This window comes from Electrophorus electricus, chromosome 1 (assembly GCF_013358815.1).
Source record: "Electrophorus electricus isolate fEleEle1 chromosome 1, fEleEle1.pri, whole genome shotgun sequence".
In the NCBI taxonomy this organism is placed as follows: domain Eukaryota; kingdom Metazoa; phylum Chordata; class Actinopteri; order Gymnotiformes; family Gymnotidae; genus Electrophorus; species Electrophorus electricus.
This window is the reverse complement of record NC_049535.1, coordinates 1,525,001-1,552,935: the sequence shown is the minus strand read 5'-3', so window position 1 is coordinate 1,552,935 and position 27,935 is coordinate 1,525,001. Positions and strand designations below refer to the sequence as shown.

Sequence of the window (27,935 nt, the reverse complement as noted above, 5' to 3'; positions counted from 1 at the left end):
AGAAAAAAAACCAATTCAATAAATCAACAGAAAAATACACTGTGAACACTTATACGATACGAGCAGTTTATCGTTTAATCTACAAAAATGTAGCGTCTACGTCGTCCGCTTCCTACCCTGTGGTGTAGATGAATCTGAACTGCTTGAGTCAGGACTCCTGTCGTGCTGAGGTGGCTCGACCTCGCCAGGTGTTCGCCGGGTTTTCGTCGGTAGGTGCGGTGTTGGCCACTAGGTGGCGAGCGCGGGTGTGTTTGCCTGAACGCTTCAGCTGGGTTCAGCGCAACACTGTTGCAGTAGTCTTCCTCCAGCGCGCTGGACACGCACCACGGCTGACAGCTGCGCACGTTTCAGTTCCCTCGCCATAACGAAATACGTGAGTACTGGTTTTACACACTTTCAGCCCAGAATGTGAGCCTTTTCAGGAAATGTTGCGTTTCACTGTAAGGCTTAGTTCTATGAATGAGACGAAGTCTGTTGGCAGGAAATCGAATGAAGCGAATATCTTACTGTGGAAGCCAAATGCATATTTATTGTGCACGGTGCTTTTATTGGGACTAATGTACAATTTACTGCTCCGTGTCGCCGTTTTCACGACACTGTTCCCCGCTGATGTGGCGTGCGCTAGAGAGTTCCCGCAGTTCACTGAGTACAAGTTGGATTGGAAACAGTCGTGCAAGCGAAAGCGATGCAAGATCCGTTTCACAGCCTCGAGCTCACCGATAACTACCCTCGTGCTCCGTCATTCTGAGGGGGTTTTAGCCTTCGAATAGACAAAAGCAAATCAAGAACACGCCGCGTTGGAAACTTATGTGGGTCAAAACCGTACTCTTACATTCGCCCTCTCCGGTGTAGCTCTTTGAAGTGTTACTGTTCAGCTGTGCTTGTTTAAGAGTATTTAAGAGTTTTTAAGACTTAATAGTACTTAAGTCTGCCGTTGGTTGACACTTCTAGGTGTCATTTGTTTGGTGGTATGTACAGGCCAAGCTACGTTTGCCCGAACGTTACCTCTGGAGGCTTTTGACTGAATCAATACTTTGGCCTAAATGATGCGGTGTCTGTTTCCATCTTTTCCACCTTTTCTAGTGAGTTCATTCACACTCGTTATGAGATGTGGGAATAGTCCGCCACTCCGTATGTAGGTCAGGCCTGAGGTGCTGGGCTCACTGACGGCGAGTCTGATGAATTTGAGACTGCAAGCACGATGGAGTCTTCACGTACCGAGCACAGATATGATTTTCGTTTACTTTATATTGATAGTTCTGTCCTGTATGAAGTTACCGACAGAGGTGTAAATGGGGCAAATGACAGCAGATATTACCAAAACAGCGCACATTTCTAGGTAACGTGAGACGCATCGCCGTCTCTCTGCCTATGTTGACATTAAGACGTCAATAACACACAGAAATCCAGTTTGACTGCATTCCGTCACTCAATCGTGCACCATATTTAACTCTTATAACTAAACAAACATTTCTTTATTTTTTTAAAAATAACAATTCATCCGAAAAGCTATGTTTTCGCATTCTTTTTTGTTTACCAAGCCACTTGTCCAGTACCATCTTTAGAGCATTACTGCGGGCTGTTCAAGCTGAACTCAAATGCTCTGCTTTAATGTGACTAAGAGGATCCAGCTGGCTGTTGTCTTCAGGTGCCGGGGTTAACCCTCCCAGTGAATGCGGGCCTTGTTCCTGGGTAAAGGAACTGTGGTGAAGTGAAGTTGCCGGGATCTGTTCTCTCTTCGCGGGGGAGACTCCCTCTATCTTCTCGCCTATTGACATGCCGTCGGGAACAGTGGTACGGAGCGTGAGACTGTTTGCTTTCTTGAGAGGAGGCACTCTAGACCCCATTTTTTGCCTCTGCTGTATGGTTGCCATGGGGACCAGTTTGGCATGCATTAGACTGAGAATGGCAAGGGGGTGGATTGGATTTAGATGTCTGGGTGGGTGGATGGCTGGGTGTTGGGGTTGGGTCATATATGGGGCCACTCACTGTCAAGCTCAGGAACCGCACATAAAACAAGCTCCTTCAGACCAGTGGAGAAGGATGTAGGCTTATTTTCAGGGTAGTTCCAGCAGATTCCTGCTGGGCATATTGAAGGCCTAGCTCTTATCTGGCCCTTGTTGTGTAATGTGGTGAATTTAAGACAGAGCGCATCCTCACTGTGTGTAGAGTTTCTGCTTTTGTCTGCTGAGAAATGCATAGCTGAAAGATGCCCTTGTCGTATTGGGAAATCAAAGCTGACCCTGTCTGTCTGTCTGTGTGTGTGTGTGTGTGTGTGTGTGTGTGTGTGTGTAAAGGGGTGTTGTAAGGAGGAAGAGCCCTGGTGTGTTCACCGCTGCCTCAGTTTGTTTTGAGCAGACAAGCGAAATGTCGTTAACATCAGACTGAGCAGTGAGCCTCTCTGCTCCTTTAGGGCACATAATACACTGCATCAGATACTCCCCAAAAGGCCAAGCGTGCACGCACACACACACACACACACACACACACACACACACACACACACACACACACATCTGAAATAGATTATCTCAGTTCCCTCTTTTCATGATGGAAGTTGCTATAATAGTACCTAAGACTGGTCAGTACCTGTCTGGTACAGCCAAGCCACATTTTTTAATTATGTTGATAAAGTTTAGTTTAAAAATAAAACTAAGAAAGAAAGAAAAAAACATGACAACAGCCAAGCAGAGAAATATATTCTCCTCTCCCATTCATGGCCTAAATAATTTTTAGTAAGTGCTCTGTGGTGCACATTTTAGGGGTCTCCTGCCCAGGGGTCCAGCTCGCTGCATGTTTGGAGTGAAATACACATATGGAGAAATAATACCATTCCTGTGCAGGACTCTTAAGAGCTCAACATGGACCTTGTGAAGTTCATTTGGTCAGATCCGCTCCAACCCTGTTAAGTCTTTGTCATTTTGGTTTTCCCTCTACTCTCCGCACGGTTGTGTGTGGTATACGAAAATAAGCTAAGTGAAAATGCTTTGTTAGATTGTCAGAAAGAAGGCAGAAGGAAAAAAACGAAAAACGAAAGCGGTGGAAGTAATGTGATACATCAGGCCTTTGCTTGGTTCCAGGGTGAATTCATCTTTAACATCTGTGACTAGGGAGAGGCGAGCCAGCCAGGACCTTGATACACACTTGCCAACCTTACAGTTTGGCTGTGTATCTCTTTGGCCAAGTGGGTATAGTGGATATATCTGCATGGGTGAGTGGGTATATGTTTGGTTGAGTGGGTATATCTGCATGGGTGAGTGGGTATATGTTTGGTTGAGTGGGTATATCTGTGTGGGTGAGTGGGTATATGTTTGGTTGAGTGGGTATATCTGTGTGGGTGAGTGGGTATATGTTTGGTTGAGTGGGTATATCTGCGTGGGTGAGTGGGTATATGTTTGGTTGAGTGGGTATATCTGCGTGGGTGAGTGGGTATATGTTTGGTTGAGTGGGTATATCTGCGTGGGTGAGTGGGTATATGTTTGGTTGAGTGGGTATATCTGCGTGGGTGAGTGGGTATATGTTTGGTTGAGTGGGTATATCTGCGTGGGTGAGTGGGTATATGTTTGGTTGAGTGGGTATATCTGCGTGGGTGAGTGGGTATATGTTTGGTTGAGTGGGTATATCTGTGTGGGTGAGTGGGTATATGTTTGGTTGAGTGGGTATATCTGTGTGGGTGAGTGGGTATATGTTTGGTTGAGTGGGTATATCTGCATGGGTGAGTGGGTATATGTTTGGTTGAGTGGGTATATCTGTGTGGGTGAGTGGGTATATCTGTGTGGGTGAGTGGGTATATGGTGTCTGCTGCAGCACTTTCCAATAGGCAAACCCTGGAAGTAAAACTCCTTAGAATCCTCGCAGTCTGCACAGCACTGGGGCTTTTGTTGGATCTCCTGAGTTTTGATAAAACCACTTTTTAGAGACTTTGTATTATAGTTTTCTAGGTAGTTTCTAAATATCCAAAAAGACTTTTCAAATGTGTAGTTACATTAACATCATTTATTCTGCTGCACCTTGTATTTTATGTGGCACTGATCAGATCATCAGGCACAACCTTGATCAGGACTTCCATACAGTGCTTCCTCTTCCACCGAGGGCTTTCATTTAACTTTTATCTCCTGCAGCAGCAGTAAGTGTTTGACCTGAAATGACCCCTTCATTGTATCGTGGGTTTTTTTGTCTTCAGTGAACACAACACATGAAACCTCCTCACGGATGACGCGGTGTGTCAAGCGTTTGATCCCCGCACAAATGTCAATGTTCACGTGTTGAGAGACCACTGTGGCCCCTGCAGAATCTGTGCTGTCCCTATCTGTGACTGACAGTAGAAAAGACACAATCATCTTATGCCCAGTAGGAGAACACTGACTATGTCTGTCTTGCAGTCGATCATTTATGGCTGGTACATAGCATCGCTGTGTTCTCTCAGTGGTCGACACACTTCCGTGTCTTGGCACTCTGCAGTGGTTTTCAGTTTTCTGTGCAGTCAATACTTTCCATCTGTCAGAGGCACAGTGGGCCAGTCAAATGTGTCGCGCTCTATGGTTTCCAGCAGCCTTCCACAGAGACGAGGCACGTCTGCATAATAATACTATAACACATTTATCCCAAGCAGAATTTAGGTCAGTGTTTGACTTCACTGCAATGCCAGTGACCAGGGGAGTATTGAACCATCCTCTGGACTTCGCCTTTGTTTACTTCATAAATTATTTGACCGTAAGTGCTTGTTGTCTCTGCATAATGAAGAAAAGACTATAGTACTCAGTGTATCGGGCGAAGGTATTAAAAATTGCTTTACGTGTGTTTGAGTGTTTTAAGTGTGTCTGTGACTGTTTGCAAATGCTGCCCAGTGTAATTGTTCTCACACTGTAATACTCCTGGCACAACAAATCACACAAGTCTTAATGTGTGCTGTGACATCCTGACTAACCGTATAGCGTAGCAACCGATCTAGAATTCACACAATTCAGCCATCAGCAGAATGCAGGCTAGTCCATGTCATCTCAAGGTTTTATCAACGTGTTTTTGATGTGCAAGACAGAGCACAATCATAACAACATAAACATGTAACAAGATATAACATAGTCGTAACACAGAACAAGACATAGCACAGTCATAACATGGAACAAGACATAGCACAGTCATAACATGGAACAAGACATAGCACAGTCATAACATGGAACAAGACATAGCACAGTCATAACACGGAACAAGACATAGCACAGTCATAACATGGAGGAAGAATGATTACAGTATGTAATTTTTGTGCATATTGTGCAGCTGTCATATGTGCATTGCAGTCAAATCCCCAGAGATGCCATCAACTCTCACAGATCCCACTACAGTGATAGTGTGTCTTTTATAGCCATGTTCTGTGCACAGCGCTTGTATATGTGATTGGCTACGTTTTGATTGACTATTTTCTCTTCCTCTGTTTTTGTTTCTTTCAGAGCGAACAGAATGGGGAAAGTTTGCATTACAGCCACCAAGTACTTTCTGTTTCTCTTCAACCTGCTCTTCTTTGTAAGTATCTCTGTCTCACTGAGACTCAGCCATCTGCCTTTCCCATAACTGACCTCAGAACGTCATGTGGGAAACACTGTAGCTTATAAAGAACAGGTTTACATTATACCTGATTTGTTGCTTTTTATATCAATTAATGAATAATTTCGAGCTGATGAATTTGAATGACTTAAGTAATATTAACATACAGGCTCTCCTCCAACATCAAATGTTAACATCTGTGTTAAGCAGGTTTTGGCTTGTTCCTGTTACACTGTCATTTGGGTTCCTCCAGCTGTTGCGTGTTAGACGAGCTGTGTGCGTTTTTCTCGTCGAGTGGGCTCACGTCACCCCTCCGTGCCAGCATGCTGCACTCATGTTTCTTAGAGCCCTGAGAGTTGCTCTCCTGTTTTGGGTTCCAACATGGATTCTGATCTCAGATTAAGTCCCATGGTCAGGCGTTAAATGGTCTGCAGGGACATTGTCTCTTTGTTGGATATCTCTCTCTCTCTCTCTCTCTCTCTCCTCTCTCTCTCGCTCCCTCGCGCTTTCTCTCTCTATCCCTCTCTTGCCCCATCTTTCAAACAACGTTCTCATAATTAAAGTGCAGATGAGGTGTTCAGCTTGGCGCTGTTCAACCTTCTTGGGAGCGAGCCACTTTGCCGTCTCATGCATCCCTGGCCGTCGTGCCGGCCTGCACGTCCTGAACCACAGGCCGTGTTTTTCAGGGTATAGCTGGCAGAGCGCCGCGGTGGTGACACACGGGCTTCCCCCACACACATCCTGGAAATGCCCCACACATAGCAACACCGAAGACGAGAAAGTGTAGCAGCTTCATCGCCAGCTGATGTAGTACCATTGGCCTGGAAATCAGCCCTTTTGTTTTTGAGACTATAACGTATGTGAGCAAGCAGTGCCTCTAAATCAGTCATTTTCTCCAACCACATGGGTGATGAGGCAAGATTCACTGTTGAGTCCAACGTCTGCTTTGAGCACATATCTGACCTGACCCAGGGCTACGAGAGCAGGGCACTAGCAGGATTGAGGAGAGGCTGCCAGAACCTGGTGTTGAGCTGAACTACTGTATGGACAGTGACTGGGGAGATTGGAGGAGTGTGTTTAAGGGAAACTATGGAAAAGAGGCCACATCCGCTGTAACCCCCCCCCCAGCCATGGCCCAATCAGTCCCAGATGTTAGTGCTGTGCAGAGAGAGAGAGAGAGCTTGGAACCCTGTGGTTAGAGTCAGGAGAACAGCACACTGCTCCGCTCCCTGGAGGCTTGCGTGATTGCTGTCTTGAACATGTAGTGACATTTTGACATACAGAGCTTCGTAAGTGTGCACACACGCTCGCTAAAGCACGGCCACAGTTCCGGGCTCCGTCCCCACCAAGAGGTTTGGACATAACAAGTTACAGGTTGTAAATTTTAAAAGTGGGGCCCCTCTCCCCACTTCTCCCTCACTGTGTGATTAATTTCTTTCTCTCACTCTCTCTCTCTCTCGCTCGCTCTCTCACTCTCTCACTCTCTCTCTCTCACTCTGCCCCCCCCCCCCCCATCTTTTTCTCTCTCCATCTTTATTTTCCTTTCTCTGCAGATTTTTGGAGCCTTGATTATGGGTTTCGGACTCTGGATTCTCCTGGACAATCAGAGTTTCCTTGCAGTTTTGCGTAAGTCACTGACTGAATTCTCAGTGTAACCAAAGTAGGACCCTGTTCGAATGAGAACATCCAGTAATTCAAGTGGTTGTGCTCCCGGCAGACAGCATCACAGTCCTAATGACCTTGATATATTTTGCGTTGCTATTTTTCACTAACTGTTTTCATACAGGCTGCTTTGTGCCAGTGCTCCATTCCCTTGTGACTTCTTTGTTCTTCTAAAGGATTAGAAGAAGTTCTGAGGTTCTTCTTCTTCTTTACATGCTCATTAGTGCGCAGAGCCCTGTTAGGCCCTTTCCTGTCTTTATCTCCGAACAAAACGTCGCTGTGCTGTGACTCAGTAGTGCAGAGGGCTTTACGGCGCTGTGACTCAGTGGTGCAGAAGGCTTTAAGGCGCTGTGACTCAGTGGTGCAGAGGGCTTTACGGCGCTGTGACTCAGTGGTGCAGAGGGCTTTACGGCGCTGTGACTCAGTGATGCAGAGGGCTTTACGGCGCTGTGACTCAGTGGTGCAGAGGGCTTTACGGCGCTGTGACTCAGTGGTGCAGAGGGCTTTACGGCGCTGTGACTCAATGGTGCATGTGCCATACTGTGCCATGTGTCTCTGATGTGCTTTTGTTTGATGTTTGCTGTTGGTTCTCCCTTTTGCAGCACCATGTGGTGCAGTGTTTGGACAGACTCTTGCAGATGGCCTCCCTGTCAATGCCTCCCCACTCTGCACACTCTCTTGCTCTCTCTCTCTCTCTCTCTCACTGACACACACACACACACACACACACACACACACACACACACATCTGTTTTCCATCCCAGAGGCTGTTGGGTCAGTGGGTCTGTGTCTTCCAGACACGGCTGAGGAGGCTGGCGACCCCCCCGAGCAGCGTGAGCCAGGCAGGGCCTGTGGGTGACGTAGAAGGTCTGAGGCAGTGTGCAGGTGCTGCTGTGGCAACACTGAGCTCATTTAGCCGGTGATTCGTTAGCATGCGTTACGTCAGCCACCGAGCTACGTTAGTCATTGGTGAGAACAAATTATCACTGGTCAGCAAGTGTATCTGAGGAGGAAAAGAATAGAGCTCTCTTGTGCATCTCTCTCTCTCTCTCTCTCTCTCTCTCTCTCTCTCTCTCTCTCTCCCTGACACACACACACACACACACACACACAGTCTTGAAGAGTCCAGATGGAACTGAGGCCACAGCTTCTTGCCATGGCTAAAGGCAGTTGGCACAAGCGTACTTTGTTGATGCAATAAATACTGGGCCCGTTGGTCTGGTTCTGTCCTTGAGAAGCGATTAATGGGGAGCGTTGCGAATGCTCAGTGTAGTTGGCGTAGTCCTCTTGATGAATGTGGAGTTGGTGAGGTTGGAGGGAGTTCTATGTGTCTCACTCATGAATAGCACCGTTTGTAGAGACTGTAGTTAAACAAAGCTTGGGCTGATGGCACACGCGTCTGCCACCCCTGCTCCTCGTTCACCATGCAGACACATTCCTGCAACGCACCTGGATCAGGCAGACCTTCAGCAAGCCTCCCCACTGTGCCTGGACATGTTTTGGAACGCTTTTGTTTTCCTAATCCAGCCACCAACAGCCCTCCATACTGCTGGTCACTAGAGGACGTCCACGTTTCCGCCCTGCATCGAGACAAACGGAGGGGCTGTTGGTTCCACACTAAACAGGATGCAGCACACAGAATACACATGGAATATGAAACATGCCATGATGTCCTCTTCCTGCTTTATTTTACATTAAAGGATCTGGATTTTTATATTTTAAAAGGGGTCTTCACTTCACTTCAAACCTTTGAGACGGACTTCTTGCTGGTTAGCTTTGTAGCCAAGATATTACTTTATTACAAATAAAAACCACTCATAATAATGCTTTTATTTGACTGTTGTTGGTGGAATTGTATGATGGTAAAACAATGTGAAAACATTTAAGTGTGTTATTAGATGGCAGTATCATCTGTGGGAATTTACAATCCTTCTGTTGTTAATTAAATCGTTTGGTAATAAAACTGTTTAGTTAATTTCATAACAGTAACTGAGCAGAGTTCCACTGCCCCGTTATAACACTGTCCTGCCCTGCGGGGCAAAGGGAAGGCTGTGATGAGATGAGGAACTAAGGGCCACAACATGATCAGTCACATGCACATGTCAGTGGACCTCAGCCTTTGCTTGCTTGGTGAACTCTGGTTCTTCCAAACACAGTGTTCCTCTTCATTCAGACGCCTGCTAGCAGGTTATTATTGGAATGTGCTGGTCAGCGGAGAATGAGTTGCACAAGGCCGTCTTGACAGGATCAGTGAGACTGACTTGGCCGTTAACGTGCTCTTTGTGGTGATTACATCAGTTCAAGTGACATGCTGCAGTGCCTGGTGACCCCCAGTGTCGCACAGGCTCAGACGGCTTTCACGGGGACTCTGTGCACTGGCCCTTTGTTCGGAAGGGCTGCCTGCCGTGATGTTGCTCCTGCCACGGTGGGGCTGGCTCGGTCTGGCACGCTGACACCCTGTGGAGGTCTGTGGGGCCAGAGCTGCACATGGGAGAACGTTCCGGTCTCCCCCTGCTCAAACCGCGGAAAGTCTCAGTGCGCTGGGCCAGGATCTGCCCCGTGCGCTAGGCCCAACTAACCACCGTCTCTCTTCACAGGGAAACAGCTGCCAGACCCGTGTTAACTACACACACATTATTCTGTCTTTCCAGACACATCTTAAAACGAGACTAAGACTAAGGCATTTCGGCTGCGGTGAAATCCAGCAAAGAGGGCGATTTAGTGCACGATGGCGCTCAGGCTGCATCCAAAGAAACAGGCCATGAAGTGCAGACTGCTCCCACCCGAGGCCAGGGGTTCCTGCACTCTGCTCATGAGCAGGACCGAGTCAGACAGGATTACTGGCGCAGTCCCGCACTACAGTGAATTCCTTTAAATACATGCAATAAAAGAAACGTGGTTTTAATAAGATCATCTGGTACCGTTGATGCGTCTCTCTGGAATAAGTCACGGTGTAAAAGAAGAAAATAAAGTGAAGGAAAATATCTGACAGAAGAAAAGACTTTTGGCCAACTGCTGTAAAAAAAAAAAAAAAACTCTCTGGACTTTATAACCTGAAAAGGCTTTTTTCTTCCAAACCAAATCTGTTCTCCAGTCAAACTCTTCCTGGGATTTATTAACATTTTTGTAGAATTGTGCTTGTGCAGAAATATACTTGCAAAGCAGTTTCATGTTGAGTGTGTTTGAAAATGACTGTGAGTATGTGTGATTTGTAGAGGACTCGTCCACGGCACTCAAGGTGGGGTCCTACATTCTGATCGGAGTGGGCGGCTTCTCAATGCTCATGGGCTTCCTGGGATGCATGGGGGCCATTTATGAGATCCGCTGTCTGCTTGGCCTGGTAGGATACACACACACAAACACACACATTTATATAAAAGTTCAGTACTATTTTTTCAACAGAAATGACTCATATACTGTCATTTCTAGATTTCTGTACTGTCACTACATATGCCTTTTTCAGTACTGTGCACACGTATGTGCAGTAGATGTGTTGCAATTAAGCAGCTGACCCTGAGTGGTCATCTAATGACCTGTGTGTGTGCGTGTGTGTGGGTGTGCACGTGTGTGCTTGTGTGTGTGTCTGTGTGTGTTCCACAGTACTTTGCTTGCCTACTCATCATCCTCATTGCTCAAGTGGTTGCCGTCGTCCTTATTTATTTGCAGCGGGACCTGGTGAGTGATGACTTTGTGTGTGTGTGTGTGTGTGTGTGTGTGGATCCACACATAGCCCACATGTGCCTCAGCTGGTGAGTATAGTGTCATAGTAGTGGAGTTTTCAGTGTGGCACCCTTTGCTTTGTTTAGGATGTGTAAAAAATGTAAATGTAAATTACAATGTAAAAAACAGACAAGCAAACAAACAAACAAACCTTGACGTCTACCATATTTCTTAGAACTTAAAAGCACACTGCCCCCTAATGCATGTGCAGTTAATTACCCTGACAGTTGTTACTGGGAAATTGTGGTGGTTGTGTTTTTGCAAAAACCTTGATCACAAATAGTAAAACAGGTGTGTGATTGATGTTACTTACAGAAATAGTTAAGTGAATGCTCAGGAAGGACCAGAGCATCACACACACACACACACACACACACACACGCGCGCAAATGCAAAACTGGGTTAGTGGTGCTCTCTGCCAACATCCTGTCTCCCCGAGGAGCTGAAGAGAAGCATCTGAACAACATATGCAGTAAGGCAGGAATTCAGCATGGAGATACATAATACCTCGGATTTGTTTGGCTGTTAACATTCTAGCTCTTCCTCTGCTGGGCTTGTATCGTAGGGAATGTGTTTATAATGCTTCTTCTGAACCTTGGTGCAATACTGCTAAACCATCTAAAAGGCTGGACTGGTCTGACTGGTATTGCTCTGAACTGGTTCCAGTCATAGCTGACCAGTTGTCAGTACTCTGTTGCACTGGGTGAGAGCGGTTCTGAACTTAGTGCTGACCCGTGCTGGCCCCAGGGCTTGACGTTTTGGCCCAGCACTCCTTCATCTGGCCAGAGTCAAAAGCAGCTCAACAAAGATAAAACAGGGTTTGTTATCATTGGGAATGGTCATGAGTGCACTGATGCAATAGCATATCTGGCGTCGGCAGATTAGTTAAGCCCAGGCACTGTATCAAGAGATCTAGGCGACACATTTGGCTGTGAGCTTAGCTTTAAACACTGTTAGCAATGTCTCCAGAACTGCCTCCCATCATCTGTGTAACATAGTCAAGGTCAGAAGAGGTTTCGCAACATGAAAAAGTCATACATTTGTATCACCGTATGTGGACTACTGTAATGTGCTGCTAGCCGGCCTCCCTGAGAAATCTGTTTCAAGCCTGCAGAGGCTGTAGAATGCAGAAAGAGAGAGCATATGTCAGTCCCTTAAGAGTTGGGCTGCCTGTGTCATTCAGAATCCACTTTAAAATTCTTCTGCTGACGTTTAGGTGTTACAGTTACATGCAATGTCAGAACTCAGAACTTAAATTCAGATTCCATTCAGCACAGATGATCTTGATTCAGCTGAAAAGTGCCGCGATTTGTATGAAAGGACAGCAGGGTGTGGCTGCTTTGGCATGGTGTGAAGTTTAGCTGACGTGCTTTTCTTCCTTTTAGCTAAGGAAAGAGGCAAACAACATCGTGAGCAAAGTTGTGGCAAGCTACCATGGTCAGAACAGGACAACGGAGCAAGCCTTGGACTACATCCAGCGAACTGTAAGTGCTCAAAGACTGGCCCTGGATCAGTGTAGACTTCAGAAAAGTAACAGATGTCGGCTACATGCATGAACATGATCACTGAAGTGTTATTATGTGACTCTACATCCCTGGAATGTTGAAACACTTGAGGTTGTGGATGGTGAGGGAATGTGATAACAGTCTGAGAGAGAGAGAGAGAAAGAGAGAGGAAGTAACCAGGAAGTAAAAGAGCATTTCATTAAGAGCAGATGAAGCCTCGTAACTAGCAGTGGAGAAAAATGTGATGCCGGAAACTCTAGGTTCAAAAATCATTACATTACAATATTAACTGACACAAGGAGCATAGCTTATAACAATAAACTGATATACTCAGCCCTCACCCTTGAATCAAAATCTAGACATGATTCACTGACTCATTAAACACTTAGATCAACTGATCAGCTATTGTCATCATGCCTACCTCGGTAAGGACAGAACAGAAAATCTGTCCAAACCAGCCCTTAAGGAACAAGGATTGTAGAGTATCAGAAGTGTGGCGTTCTGTCTTAGCCCTGCTGTGAGGATTCTCTGCTCACGTTTTGGGTTTTTTTGGGGGTTTTTTTTGTGCCACAGATGCAGTGCTGCGGATGGAACGGCCGCCTCGACTGGTCCAACAACCAGGTGATCATGAACAGCTCCCAGATGCTGTACCCCTGCTCCTGCCGGAACACCTCCATCCCTGGAGACAACGGCACAGACAGTGGCTTCTGTGAGGCGCAGTCTCCTGACTGGCCCATTTACAACACGGTACGTCCTTCACAGGAACAGGCTTCCTGGGTTTGGCCCAGTCCTAGCTTACACCGTTCTACAGACACTGACTAAAGGTGTGAACTGTTATGGTTCCAGCTCTGAGACACACCTGATTTTAATAACCAGATTCTAATTTGGAGTTAGAATGTGTCAGGTGGAAACCAAACTGCGCTGACAGGTAGGATACCACAGCAGGCTGGCGCACAACAACTCTAAAGGATTTTCAAAGCAGAATTCTCACTCAAATTCCAAATTAATCTGGAAGTACAAACGTAGAGTTGAAAGAATTCCGGTCTGTTGGAAAAGAACTGTTCTCTGTCATTTTATACAGTAAGCCTAGGAATTTTCTTATCTCTGATACTTGTAATTTATGCACCAAGTATTATGTCATGCTTTTGTCGTCAAGACGTTTGTGAATGACTTACTAGTAGAAGGGGGTGTCTTCTTCCCCACCAGGGCTGCATTGTCAGTGTAGAGAGCTGGCTCTTCACAAACTATGGAGTCATTCTAGGAATCTGCCTCGGGGTGGCCGTTATCGAGGTATTCCTCTCTCTCCATCTGTGCTCGTATATGCTGACTACGCGCACGTGTGCTACGTGCCTTCGTAATTTCACTGTCACTTCATGTCGTGTGAAAGGTGTCGTATCAGTGTTGAGCAGTGAAAGCATTCACGTGCCAGCTTCAGATCAGTTACTCTGACTAATGACTGTTCTCAGATCAATTACACTGACTAATGACTGTTCTCAGATCAGTACTCTGACTAATGACTGTTCCTCCTGCAGCTTCTTGGCATGATCCTGTCCTTGGGCCTCTGTAAGAGTGTACACCAAGAAGACTACACCAAAGTGCCAAAGTACTGAGGAAGACACACACACATACACACACACATGCATGTATGCCTACACATGCCCATGCATGCACTCTCACACACACAAAATTCTGACACTTTTTATTATGTATTTGTTTGCTCAGAAAAATAAATAAATACCACATGAAATGGGGCCAAAAACAAATTAAGCTTTATTCTGCATTAGAAATGTCTTGGGATGCCATTTATTATTTTGGATAGCAGTGACGTTTTTTGTGTTGGTCCTACACAATAGTGGTGTATGGTAACCCTGTGCAGAGTACCTTTAAGTTCGCAAAAGGTCCTCCTTTCTTCAAAGTGCCATTTCAGCATCCGAACGTGCGGCAGAATGTGCGCCTTCCTGTTTAGAGTGTTGAGAGAGGCCTGCATCAAGGTCTGCTGACTGGTCTTAGTTCTGAGATACTGTCGTAAATGTGATACCAAACCAGGCTGGTGGGAGGTGGCATGTGCCCTCTCAGGTTCCGCTGTTGCCCCTTGACACCCTGGGCCACTCAGCTCCGACTGCCACATTGCACAGACTCACAGCTAACAGCATCTATAACATGATGGTTCTTCTTTTTTCTCATTTTAATTTGTACATCAGTGTTTTTTTTTTCATTTCTGTTGGGGTTTGTTTTTTTATTAGTTTGTATATATGTTTGGCAATGCATTAATTAGCATGTTGGTTTTAAGTTTAGGAGAGTCAGTGACACTCGAGTATTTCGTTGTTTTTTGTTTTTTTTTATTGTACAGACTGCATATTTTTAAAAAATCTTGGGCTTTTTGTTTTTGGGCTTTGGTCATTATCTTTTAAAAGAGAAATTGTAGAATTAATTGATGATGAGAACCATATTCTGTCATATAGTTGGCCAAAACGTAATGTAACCCTCACTCTTATACCACTGCCTTGCTTTGATCCTAATCGGTGTGCGTTTTAAGACACTGCCTAGTACTGAACGTCTTGTTTCTGGCTTCTTGTAACTCCTTATGTTTTATGAAAGCAGAATCTTCAAAGTTGATGTCATCTCATTACATGTGTCTGGACTGTGCTCGATGCAGAGGAGAGCTAAAAAAGCACACTAAAAATCATTTTTGGCAAAATATTTCACATTGTTATTCTAATTCTTTTGTATTTGACTAAAGTAAATGGGCCAAGGACTGTGGTCAGGACCCTCGCTGCATTTTTTCTTTTAAAGGGAAAGAAGGGATCAGACGTCCTGAAAACTAAATTATTTTGATTATGATCATGAAAATCATTCTTACTTCTTGTGATACATCGAAAGAAAATCTGTTTGTTTGAAACTTTTTATATGCTTGGAGTTGCCTACCCTCTTGACCAAGTGTGAAACAATTTTATGAAACAGTTTGACTGTTACACTTGATGTACCTGTTAAGTTCTTTCTGTTACAATAAAGTGAACTCACCCGGTTTACTGTCTGCCTTCAGTTTAATGTGCGGCGAATGCCTGTTGCATGAATTTCTCATAGATGGACACTAGATGGCAGTACTTGATTTTTCGGAATGATATATAACATTACTGATATATATATATGGGGCAGAGGGCAAAAATATCTAAATATTATATAGTCATATTTCACAATTTTTTTTTAAATTATCAAAGCAATTTTGGAGTGTATTAATATTCATTTCTGCCTATCAGAGTCTTGATCCTTGCCAAGGGGAATAATAACTCACAGACGAGCTACACCTTTTGATCCCGGGACAGTTCTCAAAGGTTTTAGAGGCCAATCTGGCTCCTTCCATACAGTGGCAGCCGTTTCCATCTTAACTGAGCTTATCCCTCTATGTCTCACGGGAGGGCCCTTTCCACCTGTTAGTGGCCTTCATGTCCAGCGTGTGTGCCCTACCATCTCCTGTTTTCAGACTTGTGTGACTCTCCACGCATGGCTCCTCTGCTCTGCTAGCATATTGTGAATTGTGGACCACAATATTTACTTATTTCAGTAAAGCTTCAAAGACTCACGTAAGAGAGTTCTCTTTTGGGGCAATTAGCCTCTGTTCCCACAGTTAACGCTCAAATACCCTGATTCAAATTCTAGACACACATTTACTCTTTTTAAATTACAGTTTGAAGCGCAAAAGAAGAGAACGGACTGCTCACGTTATGAACTGAATGCATAACATGTTGTGCTCAGAAAAACGTTCACCCAGAGCAACAGGTTCAGGTTTTGTCTTTATTTAAAACATATATATATATATTTTTTTGTCTTTTCACCTACTGCCTGTCTGGATTTCAATCAGGGTTTACACCCAGCCACAGGGCTGAATTCTAGTGAACAGAAAGGCCTGAGTGGTAATGTCAGACAACCACACCACATCTGGGCTCCATTAACCTATGGTAATGCACCTGCCAAAGTCAGACAGCTCACATCATCACGCTTCTCTCTTCCGTTGATAGTGCCCTGTCAGTGGTGCTCAGCCCTGCCCCCTGTAATCAGACTGGGAAGTGCTTTATATTACAGGCACACTGCATGTATATTTTAGGCCTCTGCTCTGCTGGAGAGGAGACCTGAGCTGGAATGTAAGTCTGTCTGATCATACCCTGCGAGTCGGGTACACAATTCCAGCAGCTGATCAAACTGTTCATGAGGCCGGAGGAGTTCGTTTTTAGATTGTAAGCACTTAGGAGGTTGAGTTCTGCAGAGGACAGTGTAAGAACAGTTATTCCAGTGGGTTTCATAGATTGGCGTTCCAGTGCTAATAATATTACCTTCTTGTCTTTCTCTCTAAGCTCGCTCGCTCTGATTTTCTCTCACTTCTCCCTTTCTGAAGAAAATGAATTAAAAGATTTACAGGCAGAGCCCAAATTGCAGGACGCAGGGTTTCCAGAGATACAGGATGAGATCCTTCATCAGCTGTGCAAGCAAAGTGCTTTTGACGTTCGAGCAGGTGGAGCCAATTTATATATGAAAACGTAGATGCTTAGATCAGAGCATCCGTTCCGCGGGTTCTAAACTTCCAGGAGGGTAGCTCCTTTTTTCCCTTTGTTTTTTTCCCTAACTTCATTGCTGCCATAGCAACAACTGGCAATAGAAACAGATATGGTCTGATGGTCCAAAGGTGTTCAATAAAACAGTATTGGTTTCTCCAATAAGCTGATCCCTTGCAAGAAATAGACAACTCCCACAGTTATGCATGAGGAGGAATATGGGTAATAATTTGAACCTTTGATGCTAGTTATTTTAGTGGCTGCTGTAATAAATTTACATATAATTTATAGCGGCTGCAGGCTACAGTACCACATTTATTATCAGACTGGTAATTCATTTCACTCTTGACGAGTATGTCTTTGATGTTTTTGTCTTGTCTGTAGGAGATTAGTGGCGGAGCCGTAAAAAGGGTTGTGGTCTCTGCATCATTCCGGAGGAGTCCGAAGTGTTTAAGTCTAATATCAGCCACTGTTTTATCTCTAAGATGATAAGTCAGCACCAAGGGAATTCTTGTAGTCTTACCAGCAAACAGTTTATTGATGAGTGTGCCTACTCTCTGAACAGGTAAAACACAAGCAAAAGCACAATCTATGACTTCCTCAGGAGATCCATAGATATGAAAATAATCACACATTTCCAGACTTTTCTGTCTTCATTCTCAAAAGCTCTTCGGTCTTAGTAGCTGTGAGTAAGGGAGGTTTTTACAGACCTTGGAATGGAATTAGAGAGAGAGAGAGAGAGAGAGAGAGAGAGAGAGGGAGGAAAAACAAAACAAAAACCAAGACTTGTGTGATTGTAAGTACAAGACAAAAAGCTGTCATTCACAACACACATGTGCACTCAGTCACACTGGTCATCATCGTCGACATAAACCTAATTTAATTCCACAGACACAGTTAATGAAGGACAGCAGTCTGATGGAGAGGAAAGAGATCTATGGTCCATAAAGCAAACCAACTACAAGTCTAATTAACATCCTGTGACATCATCTACACTTTTTTCAGTTCTGCTAGCAGTCAGCCAAACATGATTTAAATAAGCAAATAATAGTTCATTTACATATGTACAGCTGACAGTGGTCTTGACATTTTTCTCATGAATATGAAATACATGTTTGAATGTATTTGTTTGAATTTGTTTGAAATTTGTTTGAAAACGTAAAGTCAGGACCACTGTCATCTGCTGGAAAATGGCTCTTGTATTTATACACTTAGGCGCTGGAGCATAGCTTAAGCTATATGAACACACTGCCCCTCAGGGGAAGTGACTGTTTTCTCACTGAGACAGAGATGAGCGGTGAGGGGGTGCACTGAGTGCTCGCTGGTCTCCCCGGGACTGACCTGGGAGAGGACTTCCAGGGTCTGTGCTGGAACGACTCCCAGACTGCAGTGTAGCTCAGCATGACTGCTGGCGGCAGGTCTGGAATTCTCATCTACGAGGGCATGGAACAGCAAGACCAGGGCTTGGTCTCATGCCAGGCCCCACCCCTTTTCCCTGTCCTTCTCTTGGGCCAGATGAACCCTGCACTCCAGATCACCTCGCTGGGCTGTGCAGGCCCGGCCTCGGGGCACTGCATGAGCAGGGAGGGAGTTATCGGTCTGTGAAATCTGGTAATCCCAGTCAGGGAACGAGGGAAGTCCCCAAATGCACTGCCACTGTCTTCCCCCTGCTGCCCTGCTTTTCACGTGGAGACATTGAGGGTTGTTTCCTGAGCTCTGTTCCTGTTGAAACAGTGTTACTGCACACACATTGGCTCATGAGGTCAGCTGCTCCCAACGCCCCTGCCCACACACACGAAATCCCCCTCCTGCTCCCACAGCTGCCCCTGCCTGGTTACCGTCTGCGCTGTGGGATGTCTGGGCTGTGTGAGTGTAATCCAGCCTCAGCTGCTCAGCCCCGGTCCAGTGGGGATGGACTGCTGTTGGGTGGGGTGGGGTGGGGTGGGGGGCTTTCATGTTATTCTGAGCTTTAATGAGGTCAGAAAATGTCGCCCTTTTAGACTGAGAGTGCTCCACACAGGTAGCAGACAGTGCCTGGGCCTTTAAAAAAAACAAAAACAAACCAGAATAGCAACCATTCACATGTGGACTCCTCATCTATGATGACTACAAACTGCACTTTTGCGACTCGTTCACTTTCACATTGTTCTGGATGTAATGGTGCTCACTTTTCAACCAGCAATAGGAAATCCTATCCAGTAGCCTGGTGCTGCTAAAAAAAAGTATTGACAAAGTGAAATACTTCCAGGGGTCATTTCTGTAGTTTTTGAAATTTGATTAGAAAGTGTTCTGTTTACATGTCTACTTTCTGAATAGATATGTAATTCACAGGGAAGGAGACTTCTCTGGGAGTTTCTCATGTATGTTTCTAATGGGAGAGAGGAGGTATGAGATGGCTCACTGGTTCTCACCACTGGATCATATAAGACAATAGGTGAGCGCCGGTGAAATCTCTGATGTCTGGCGATTTGTGCTTAGTGCACAAATTGGAGGTTTAAATCTTTAGTCACAGTAGTTTGCATTCGTTTCGCAAGTCCTGAATTATTGTTTAGAATGTTTAGAGAGGAATTCCAGTTTCTATAGCATCAGTGTTTTGGAGGCTGCTTCAGTGTGTTATTTGCCACATTTTAGACATGTTCCCTGGGTTAGTCCTGGTTACCTTAGCAGGTCCCTTCAGTGCAGGGACTGGGTGCTGCTTAGACACCACCTCCACTACAAGCTACATGGGCTTTGCACCGACTGCCTGAGAGTTACTGTCCCCGACATCCCACATGCCTCATCTCATATAATGGATGGTTCCGTTTCAGAGCTGTATTTGAATATCTGATGTTTTCCTTTGGCTGGAAGGGCACACTGCCTCCGAGAGCGCCGAGATGTCCCAGGGGTGCCGTGATTTTTCACTTGCATCAGTGTCTTGCCTTTAGGAGATAGGAGACAGGCAAGTGCAGCTTCTCAGAATATCCTCTGCCATTTGTTAAAAATAAATAAATAAATTTGCGTGATAGTCCCGGTTTGCTCGGTAAACAGACTGAGCAGATCAGTGTCTGCGGAGACGGGCTTGGGCGTGGTAGGCTGCGTCTGGCGCCTCACACCAGGAGCATGGAGGCCAAGCTGGCCATGGAGGCAGGAGGAAACGAGGAGAGGCGCGCCAGACCGCCGCTCCGAGTTGTTTCAACAGCTGCATGGAGTCAGCGAACCTGGCGTCACAGTCCGCAAGCCTCCCTGGGCTGTGAAACCCAGAATCCCAGAACCCAGAACCCAGGACCCGGAACCCTGCTTTGCTCAGTAACCTTGAGCATAACAGCGTGCATCTGATTTGCTGCCACTTCCTGGTTCTTATACCACCCTGTCTCACTAACGAGGTCTGCGACTCCTTTTGGATGTACCATGTGTTATGTCAGGTTTATTTTGCTCTAACCTTGCACACGTCTCACATTTTGTTCACCCCCACTTCTTTACTTGTCTCTTACTTCCTTTTCATCCTTTCTGAAGGCACATATCACTTTAGGCTCATAGCTGATATCGCTGAAAGGCATCCGTATATATTTATTTTATGCTACATAGTTCCTCACTTTACTGCGATAAAGCTGTTGACTAGTGCGCAGTGCACGCACACAGAGAGCTGGCCGGTGCATAATGTAGATGGCAGAGCCATTAAATCATTGCCCATGTCGCTTACACACGAGTGAGCATTGCTGTAGGGCACCGAGCGAGGGCTGGCAGTATGATGCACGCGGGAGCCTTGCTACCGCACGTACTGCTGGAGCAAACGCATACGTTCATATACGGTGCACTCAGCATGTGGTACCTAACTGTTTTCCAGAGCGCTGGACATGAGGTGTATGAAGACATATCGCATTTTTATAAATTGGAAGACCTTCCATGTGTTTGAGTCAAAAAGTAAACAAACAACCCTCACACAGACTCAAAAGACACTCCGACGCTTGCTGTGTATCGTGTACGAAATACACCTCTCAACCCAAACCACCACATCCAAACGTGCATGCTGATCTTCAGCTCGAGCGAGATGAACTCGGGCAGACGCGAGACCCTCCCAGCTGGATCCGGCTGTCTCTCGGCCCTTATCGACGGAAGACAGCGGCATGACGAGTCTCCCTTTACTCAAACGCGTCTTGACAGTGACGAGGCAGAGCACGCGCCTGTCATCTGAGGGGTTTGTAAACAACATGTCAAGGCCCATTGAAAGCCAGAGTCATTTTCAGCTTTTCAGCTCTTCATCTTGATGCGGGCGTTATGTTTGCGCGCGTGGCATTTTCGGCAGCCTTCGGATGAGAGACAGAGAGGCACAGGATGACTCAGATAAAAACAAAACAAAACGAGAGCCCTTCTGCTGCTGCCTGGGAACTGAGAAAGAACACAACAGAACAGTCCACATGGCTGTGATCACTGGAGCTCGGGTGATTATTTGGAATTAGGTCTAAAGCAAGAGAGAGCCAAGTATCGTCGCCGCACGGCGATGAGTCAGTAGCGCGTGCTTGAAGTCCATCACTGAAGAAAAGCTTCACAGGTATGTGTGAGATTAGCAACCCCCCACCCAGGGCCTGCAGTCATTACACAGTCATTAAAGATGGTGTATAGGTATTTATCATTATTTATAATTAAAGATGGTGTAAAGGTATTTCGGTATTTTCTGCTGAGAACCTGAGGGCTTTTGCTCTGTTCTCTATTTGTCATCTAACTATGATTGCTAAGGGTCAGAGACAAAGCCCATATTTAGATATAGAAGCTCCCTCCTTCCAATCTGTGGGGAGAATTAAAGGAAGGGAGAGCGGGAGGGAGGGAGAGAGAGAGAGAGAGAGCAAAAGAGCAAGAGAGAGCGATAGAGAGAGAGAGAGAGAGAGAGAGAGAGAGAGAGAGAGAGAGCGAGAGAGAGAGAGCGAGAGCGAGAGCGAGAGAGCCCTAGTGGAAACACACGGGAGGGGAGACTTGCCAAGTCCTAACAACATGATATATGGTCTGTAATGCTTGGGTTATGAAGTGTACCAGGAAGTTCCTAGCTCTGGAGAAGCAACCATAACACACACACACACACACACACACACACACACACACACACACACACACACACACACACGCACGCACACAAGCATGCGCACACACACAGATATGTACAGAAATCATTTCATGAAAGAATTTAAGCAAGTGTCAAAGTACCCACAGTTAGTTAAATTCATGAGCTGACAAAAAATGGCTGTGTATTAAAAACCAATTTCCTGATTTCTGCTTCCTTTCCCCTTTTAAAACATATTCGAATGGTTGGGTTCATTTATGCCACGACGACATCCAGCAGGGAAGCTGAACTGACTTGGGAAGCTGAGGTGGACGAGCAGTAAGGCTCTCGTGGGAGTGCGGGACAAGCCAGGGAACGGTTTGTTTTTGCAGTTTCCAAGACAGCCAAACTATCTCCTCGACCAGGAAAATAGGCCACATGTCAGATTTAAATTAGCATTATACTGTGAACCTTAGAATAAATCTGTTGGACATCACTGAGCACAGTTCCAACAGGGATGGCCAGCTGCCATGATTGGCAAACCTTCACAGGAAGAGAGACTTCTCTGAGAGTTTCCCATGTATGTTTCTAATGGGAGAGAGGAGGGCGTACACGTATGAGATGGTTCACTGGTTCTCACCACTGGATCATATAAGAGAAAAAGTGAGTGTCTGTGAAATCTCTGATGTCTGGCGATTTGTGCTTAGTGCACAAATTGGAGGTTTAAATCTTTGTTTAAACTTTTGGTCCAGTAGTTTAAGTCCTGAGTTATTGTTTAGAGTGTTCAGAAAGGAATTCCAGTTTCTCCAGCAACATTTAAACACCAGCGTGAGAATTTACACAATAAAGTCATTTTTTTTTTTCCATTTTATTTTGTTCTGTGTGAAACATCCAAAAGGCAGTATTAGAGACCAGTTGATCTATTCAGCCTGTCAACTGATGCATGCAGCAGCAAATCTATGTTGGTAATTTAATCTGTTAAAACTATTAAATTGAATTACCACTGGTTTGTTAAAAAAATTGAGTAGGTTAAAATTCAACACGTGTTTTGGTTGTTTACCTTTTGCTAGTAGCTACTTTTTGTTGCTGCAGTAGATGTTTGAACACCAGTCCCAAAGCAGTAAGCTTAACTGCATTTTCTAATAGTGAAGCGTATTTGTGAACTCGGGAACTGACTATTTCCTTGGTAATATAGTCTGTGATGGCCTAGCAGTTTTAAATGTGATGCGTCATATTTTGGTGCTCTGTAGTTTAGTGATGCCTTCTGTTTACGATGTACCATCACCTCATTAGTGCTGACTCACTAGCCCATGCTGATACTCCTACTCACTGAAGAGAGGCTGCTTGGTTGGAGATGAATTTGTACTATCTTCTGTAGACAGTGAGCAGAATCATCTGTTTGACTGTGATGCGCTGATACTCTGTCAGGGTTTGGATGCCATCCTGTGCCCTGTCCTGCAGGGATAGTCTCCGGCCCCCAACATGACCCTGAATTGAACTAAGTGGTTTAGAAGATGAATGAATGACTGAATAATCTATTTTAGCCCTTTTATTATAGACTTTATTATAGAACGTGGTTTACATTGTTCATGGGCTTGCAACTGAAGTAATGGATCAGCCAATGAGCAACATGCCTATTTGATTTGTCCAATCAGATGTTACTGTTTGGAGGGAACAAAACACTGGACTCACATTTTATTTGAAATAAACAGGGCCAATGGATTTATATCGCTGAAGATTTATGATTTTCTGTGATCTATTTATGGTTTTTTTTAGTCACTTTAGATAAGAGCTGAGTGGAATTGAACAGAGTGAAATGTAGAATATGCCCTGCTCTGGTAGATACTCCTGAGCAGACAGTAGCAGTAACATGCACATAGCTAGCAGGTCATGGTTTGGGCAATATCGTTAAAAGCCTTGGGCTTAAATGTCATGACTGCACTGTCCCTGGCCATCAGCAGCAGTTTCACACGGCACTATTTAACCCCTTGTGCATCTCACATACACCAAAACCTGTGGACCCGCTTCCTTGCCGTCCAGAACACCTCCCTCCCGCGTGTCTCCTCCACCTCCCTTCACGCTCATCTGCTGCTCCTGTCAGGATTCATAGATCCCACCAGCGTCTGTGCAGCCAGGGGAAGAGGCAAGAGGTACACACACACACACACACACACATACACACACACACACACACACACACACATACACACACACACACACACACACACACACTCACACACTCACACACACACACACACATACACACACACACACACACACACACACACTCACACACTCACACACACACACACACACACACACACACACATACACACACACACACACACACACACACACACACATACACACACACACACACACACACACATACACACACACACACACACACACACACACATACACACACACACACATACACACACACACACACACACACACACACACACACACACACACACACACACACACACACACACACACACACCCACCATCTGACAGGCGACTGCTTGGTGTCGCAATTAGAAAACATGAGGACAGTCTCTGGGAAAATGGACTTAGCTGGCTGTGATGCAATGGGTGTTCAGAACCATCTGGCTAAACTTTGATTTCAAAAACTAATTCAGTAATTTTGCAAAATCTGGAATAGCGCAAGGCTTTGTTAAGATTAAAGCATGCATGTAACAATATGAAGTAACAACAGTTTTAAGCAGTTGGATCAATTTAAATATCCGGATGTTTCTGGTTGTTATTAAAAAAAAAAAAAACTGGCACAGTTTTGTAGTCTTTATTGAGAATAGCCAAAACAGGCTCCGTTCCTCTCAGGACTAGAAGCTGTGAATGTTCACCAGAGATGTTGAGAGAGTCCATTTTTTCTGTGTTATCTGATTCATATCATACAGTGTCACAGCCTGACACAAGTACACTCACTGCTGCAACGTCTGACAGAGGAACCAGAGAATGTATGAAAATTACGATGAAATTACGCTGATCTGCTGGAATGGATGTTAAAACCAATCAGCATGTACTGTTAAATATATTGGTATGTTGCAGTGTTCCAGAGCTTTATGTCCATGTACTAATATATCTCTATGGACATATGATCTTATAAAGGGTAAAACTGTTAACCACAGACCTGATTAAAAACCACAAACACTTGGATTTTTGCAGGCGGTTGATCAGACACATCATATTCTGTGTACTACAGCAGTCTTTACAAGAAACAAAATGCTTCGGACTGCTTCATGATCTATTGCCCCTCAAAGTTCTCAGTTAGGTTCTTCACATATAAGACACAATCATGGATTGTGTCATTGTTTGCTTCTTTTATGAACTTTTATGAGTTTTCATTTAATGTTCTTTCACACTTTCCACTTAATATTACAGGAACCTTTTTACTGGATTGTATGTGTTGTTTATATCTGTGTGAGTCTGTCTGTCTCTGTGAGTGTGTGAATCCACACACTATAGATGAAACCACCTTAAAACTAATGTCTTACTTCTACTCAGGTCTATCTCAGCTTAAAAAGCACACTTAGCTATCAGAGGGTAAGAGATCATTACTAACTCGGTGAGCTTGGTGAATCAAAGACATAACCTCATCTACATGGGCGCTCCTCCGGGCAGCTGGTGTTAACGAGACGAAGCTTGGTCCCTGCAAACACACTTGAGGACCCTGCCGAACAGCTATGAGGTCACAGCATTGACCTCGACCCCTGTCTCCACCCCCGACCCCTGACCCCCATCTTCATGCATGGTCCAAAACCACTCCCACATTCACTTCATTGTCTTCACCCAGCAGTCCATCAGTCCTGCAGATGAACCGCTGTGGAATTCAACGGCATTATATTCATGTCCAGCATTACGGGAATATCCACTACTGGGAATAGGTTTCTCCCCACCATGAGCTGTCAGTCTTCCCACAGGCATCTAGGAGAGTTGTGCATTATTTATCAGTCCCTTCCAGTTGAGGAAGGTAAGGTGTTCTGCCACTGGTAAGATCAGCTCAGTGGCTCGCTATAGGACATTGGGAGTCATGGAACAATCCAGGTGTCATGAATTTGTCAGGTCTTTAATAAAACATAATCCCCCATTTAGGTCTGTTGCTGAGGTCTGTTGAGTGGTCCTGAGTTTTACCTACAAAGAACCACGGAAAAAAGCAGATGTTGATCCAAACAGTTAGTAACATGTCTGATTTAAGTAGTTTGGCTAGTGAATTTTGGCTGTTGACAGTTATAAGTCTGAATAGTTGAGTCTGGTTTGTAATTCTGGTAGGAACAAATGCTCGACAATCAAATAATAAATACAAACCTCTAACTCTGTTAGAGGTATTAAATGGGGTAATACTCAGTCATGCTAACAAAAAGAAAAAAATCAAAAGGTTTGTCTTTAGGCTACAGGAGACATAAAACAAGATTATTATGTATTAATTCTGTTTTTTTTTTCTGCAACAATTCTAATTCCAAGTTAATATTCAGTAAATGTCCATTGAGCTGTGCAGAGAGGTGGCAGCGGTATCAAAGTGGCTCCCGTCTGGTACCGTCTGAAGGTCAGGTGTAGAGATGTCGTTGCTGTTTTGCCCCTGAAGCTGACCTCCACCCTGCGCTGGCACTACATCCTTGCCCTTCATACATACACACATGCACAAACAGGCACGGCCCGATGACTCACGTGCAAAAGCTGAGCGGGATCTGTGCTCAGGACCTCTGCAGCAGGACACCTGGATTTTCTAGTACGGCACCCCTGGGCAAATAACAAGTAGAAACACACTGGTTTCGCCTGCACAATTGTGTGTTCATTTAAAAGCAAATGCTTGGACTAGATGACAAACACACCTGCAGCCACAGCAAGTTCACGACTCACATGGCTGTTCGTGGTGGAAGAAGATTACTGCTGGGGATTGAGAAGGCATGTGCACACATGTCAGGACCATGAGTGCAGGTATTACAAAGCTGATCCTCGATGATAAAACATAGCAGAGATGGGTTATAACCTGGGTGTCTTTAAGCTTTTCTTACCTTATCGTGATTACATTTTTTCCAGGAAGGGAATGTGCATGAAGAGAATAGCAGTCATGGACAGCCGGTCCACTCTGGGAGAGCACAGAGAAATGGAAGCAAGACGTTTGTAAAACTGTTTACAGGGCTGCACTGGGAACTGAGAGATACGCAACTTTTACCTATGTGTCGAATAGACGTTGGTATAATAAACAAAGCAGTTGAAATCCCACAACACAAAACACAACACACATCTATGAGTGTAATGTTACCCGCTCCCGTTTACAATTGTGCATAGTATGATCCATGATACTTACAACATCACTGCAGGGCATAGGGTTTGACAAAGAACTAGCTACGGTTCTGTTTTGAAGCTTCAGTGTGTGATCTGCTCTGTGCGGTCATAAGCAGGTGACATGGCTGGACACTTTATGCAGCAAATGGTGAATCCTATACACGACTACACATATAGATTAAGTGCAAAGCACCACTGGCAGTTTAGCTGTCACTTAGAAAAATCAGTAAAGGGCTCTCAGTGGTAAGAAGAACTTAACTCACTGAGGTGCAATTAATGCAAATTAATTATGCTTTGTTTGTGCAATTAATACTCAGTTCTTTGTATAAGGTATTATAAATACTATTTTAATCACTATAGTATTTGCAACATACTTTTTCACATCACCAGCAATGTATTAGACCTCAAAAAAAAACAAAAAACGTAACAATGAAAGCATACCTACTGAATAAACGTCCTCGGGTACGAGTAGCAGAGCACACGGGCCTGTGACTGTACCTCCTGAAAGATGACATGACTTCATTTTTGGCACAGATGTTTACTTCCTGTGACTGGGCAGCACTAACAGTGAGGAAAGTTGGATAGCTTTGTGACTGCCTACAGGGGTCACCAGGGAGACTGTCTCTCATAGGTAAAATG

General features: G+C 44.9%; 1 protein-coding gene across 2 annotated transcripts; it reads left to right on the top strand.

The window, feature by feature from the left end:
- The first annotated feature begins 276 nt into the window (after nucleotides 1-276).
- Nucleotides 277-15,453, top strand: cd82a (CD82 molecule a). 2 transcript variants are annotated; one of them, XM_027007458.2, is made up of 9 exons: nucleotides 277-373; nucleotides 5,448-5,520; nucleotides 7,095-7,167; nucleotides 10,419-10,543; nucleotides 10,804-10,878; nucleotides 12,309-12,407; nucleotides 13,002-13,175; nucleotides 13,635-13,718; nucleotides 13,961-15,453. In XM_027007458.2, the coding sequence occupies exons 2-9, from the start codon at nucleotides 5,458-5,460 to the stop codon at nucleotides 14,036-14,038; spliced, it is 771 nt and encodes a 256-aa protein (XP_026863259.1). In that variant the 5' UTR covers nucleotides 277-373; nucleotides 5,448-5,457; the 3' UTR covers nucleotides 14,039-15,453. The 2 variants fall into 2 exon arrangements, with proteins under 2 accessions (XP_026863259.1, XP_026863261.1); XM_027007460.2 differs by lacking the exon at nucleotides 277-373 and adding an exon at nucleotides 696-809.
- Nucleotides 15,454-27,935: the final 12,482 nt, after the last annotated feature.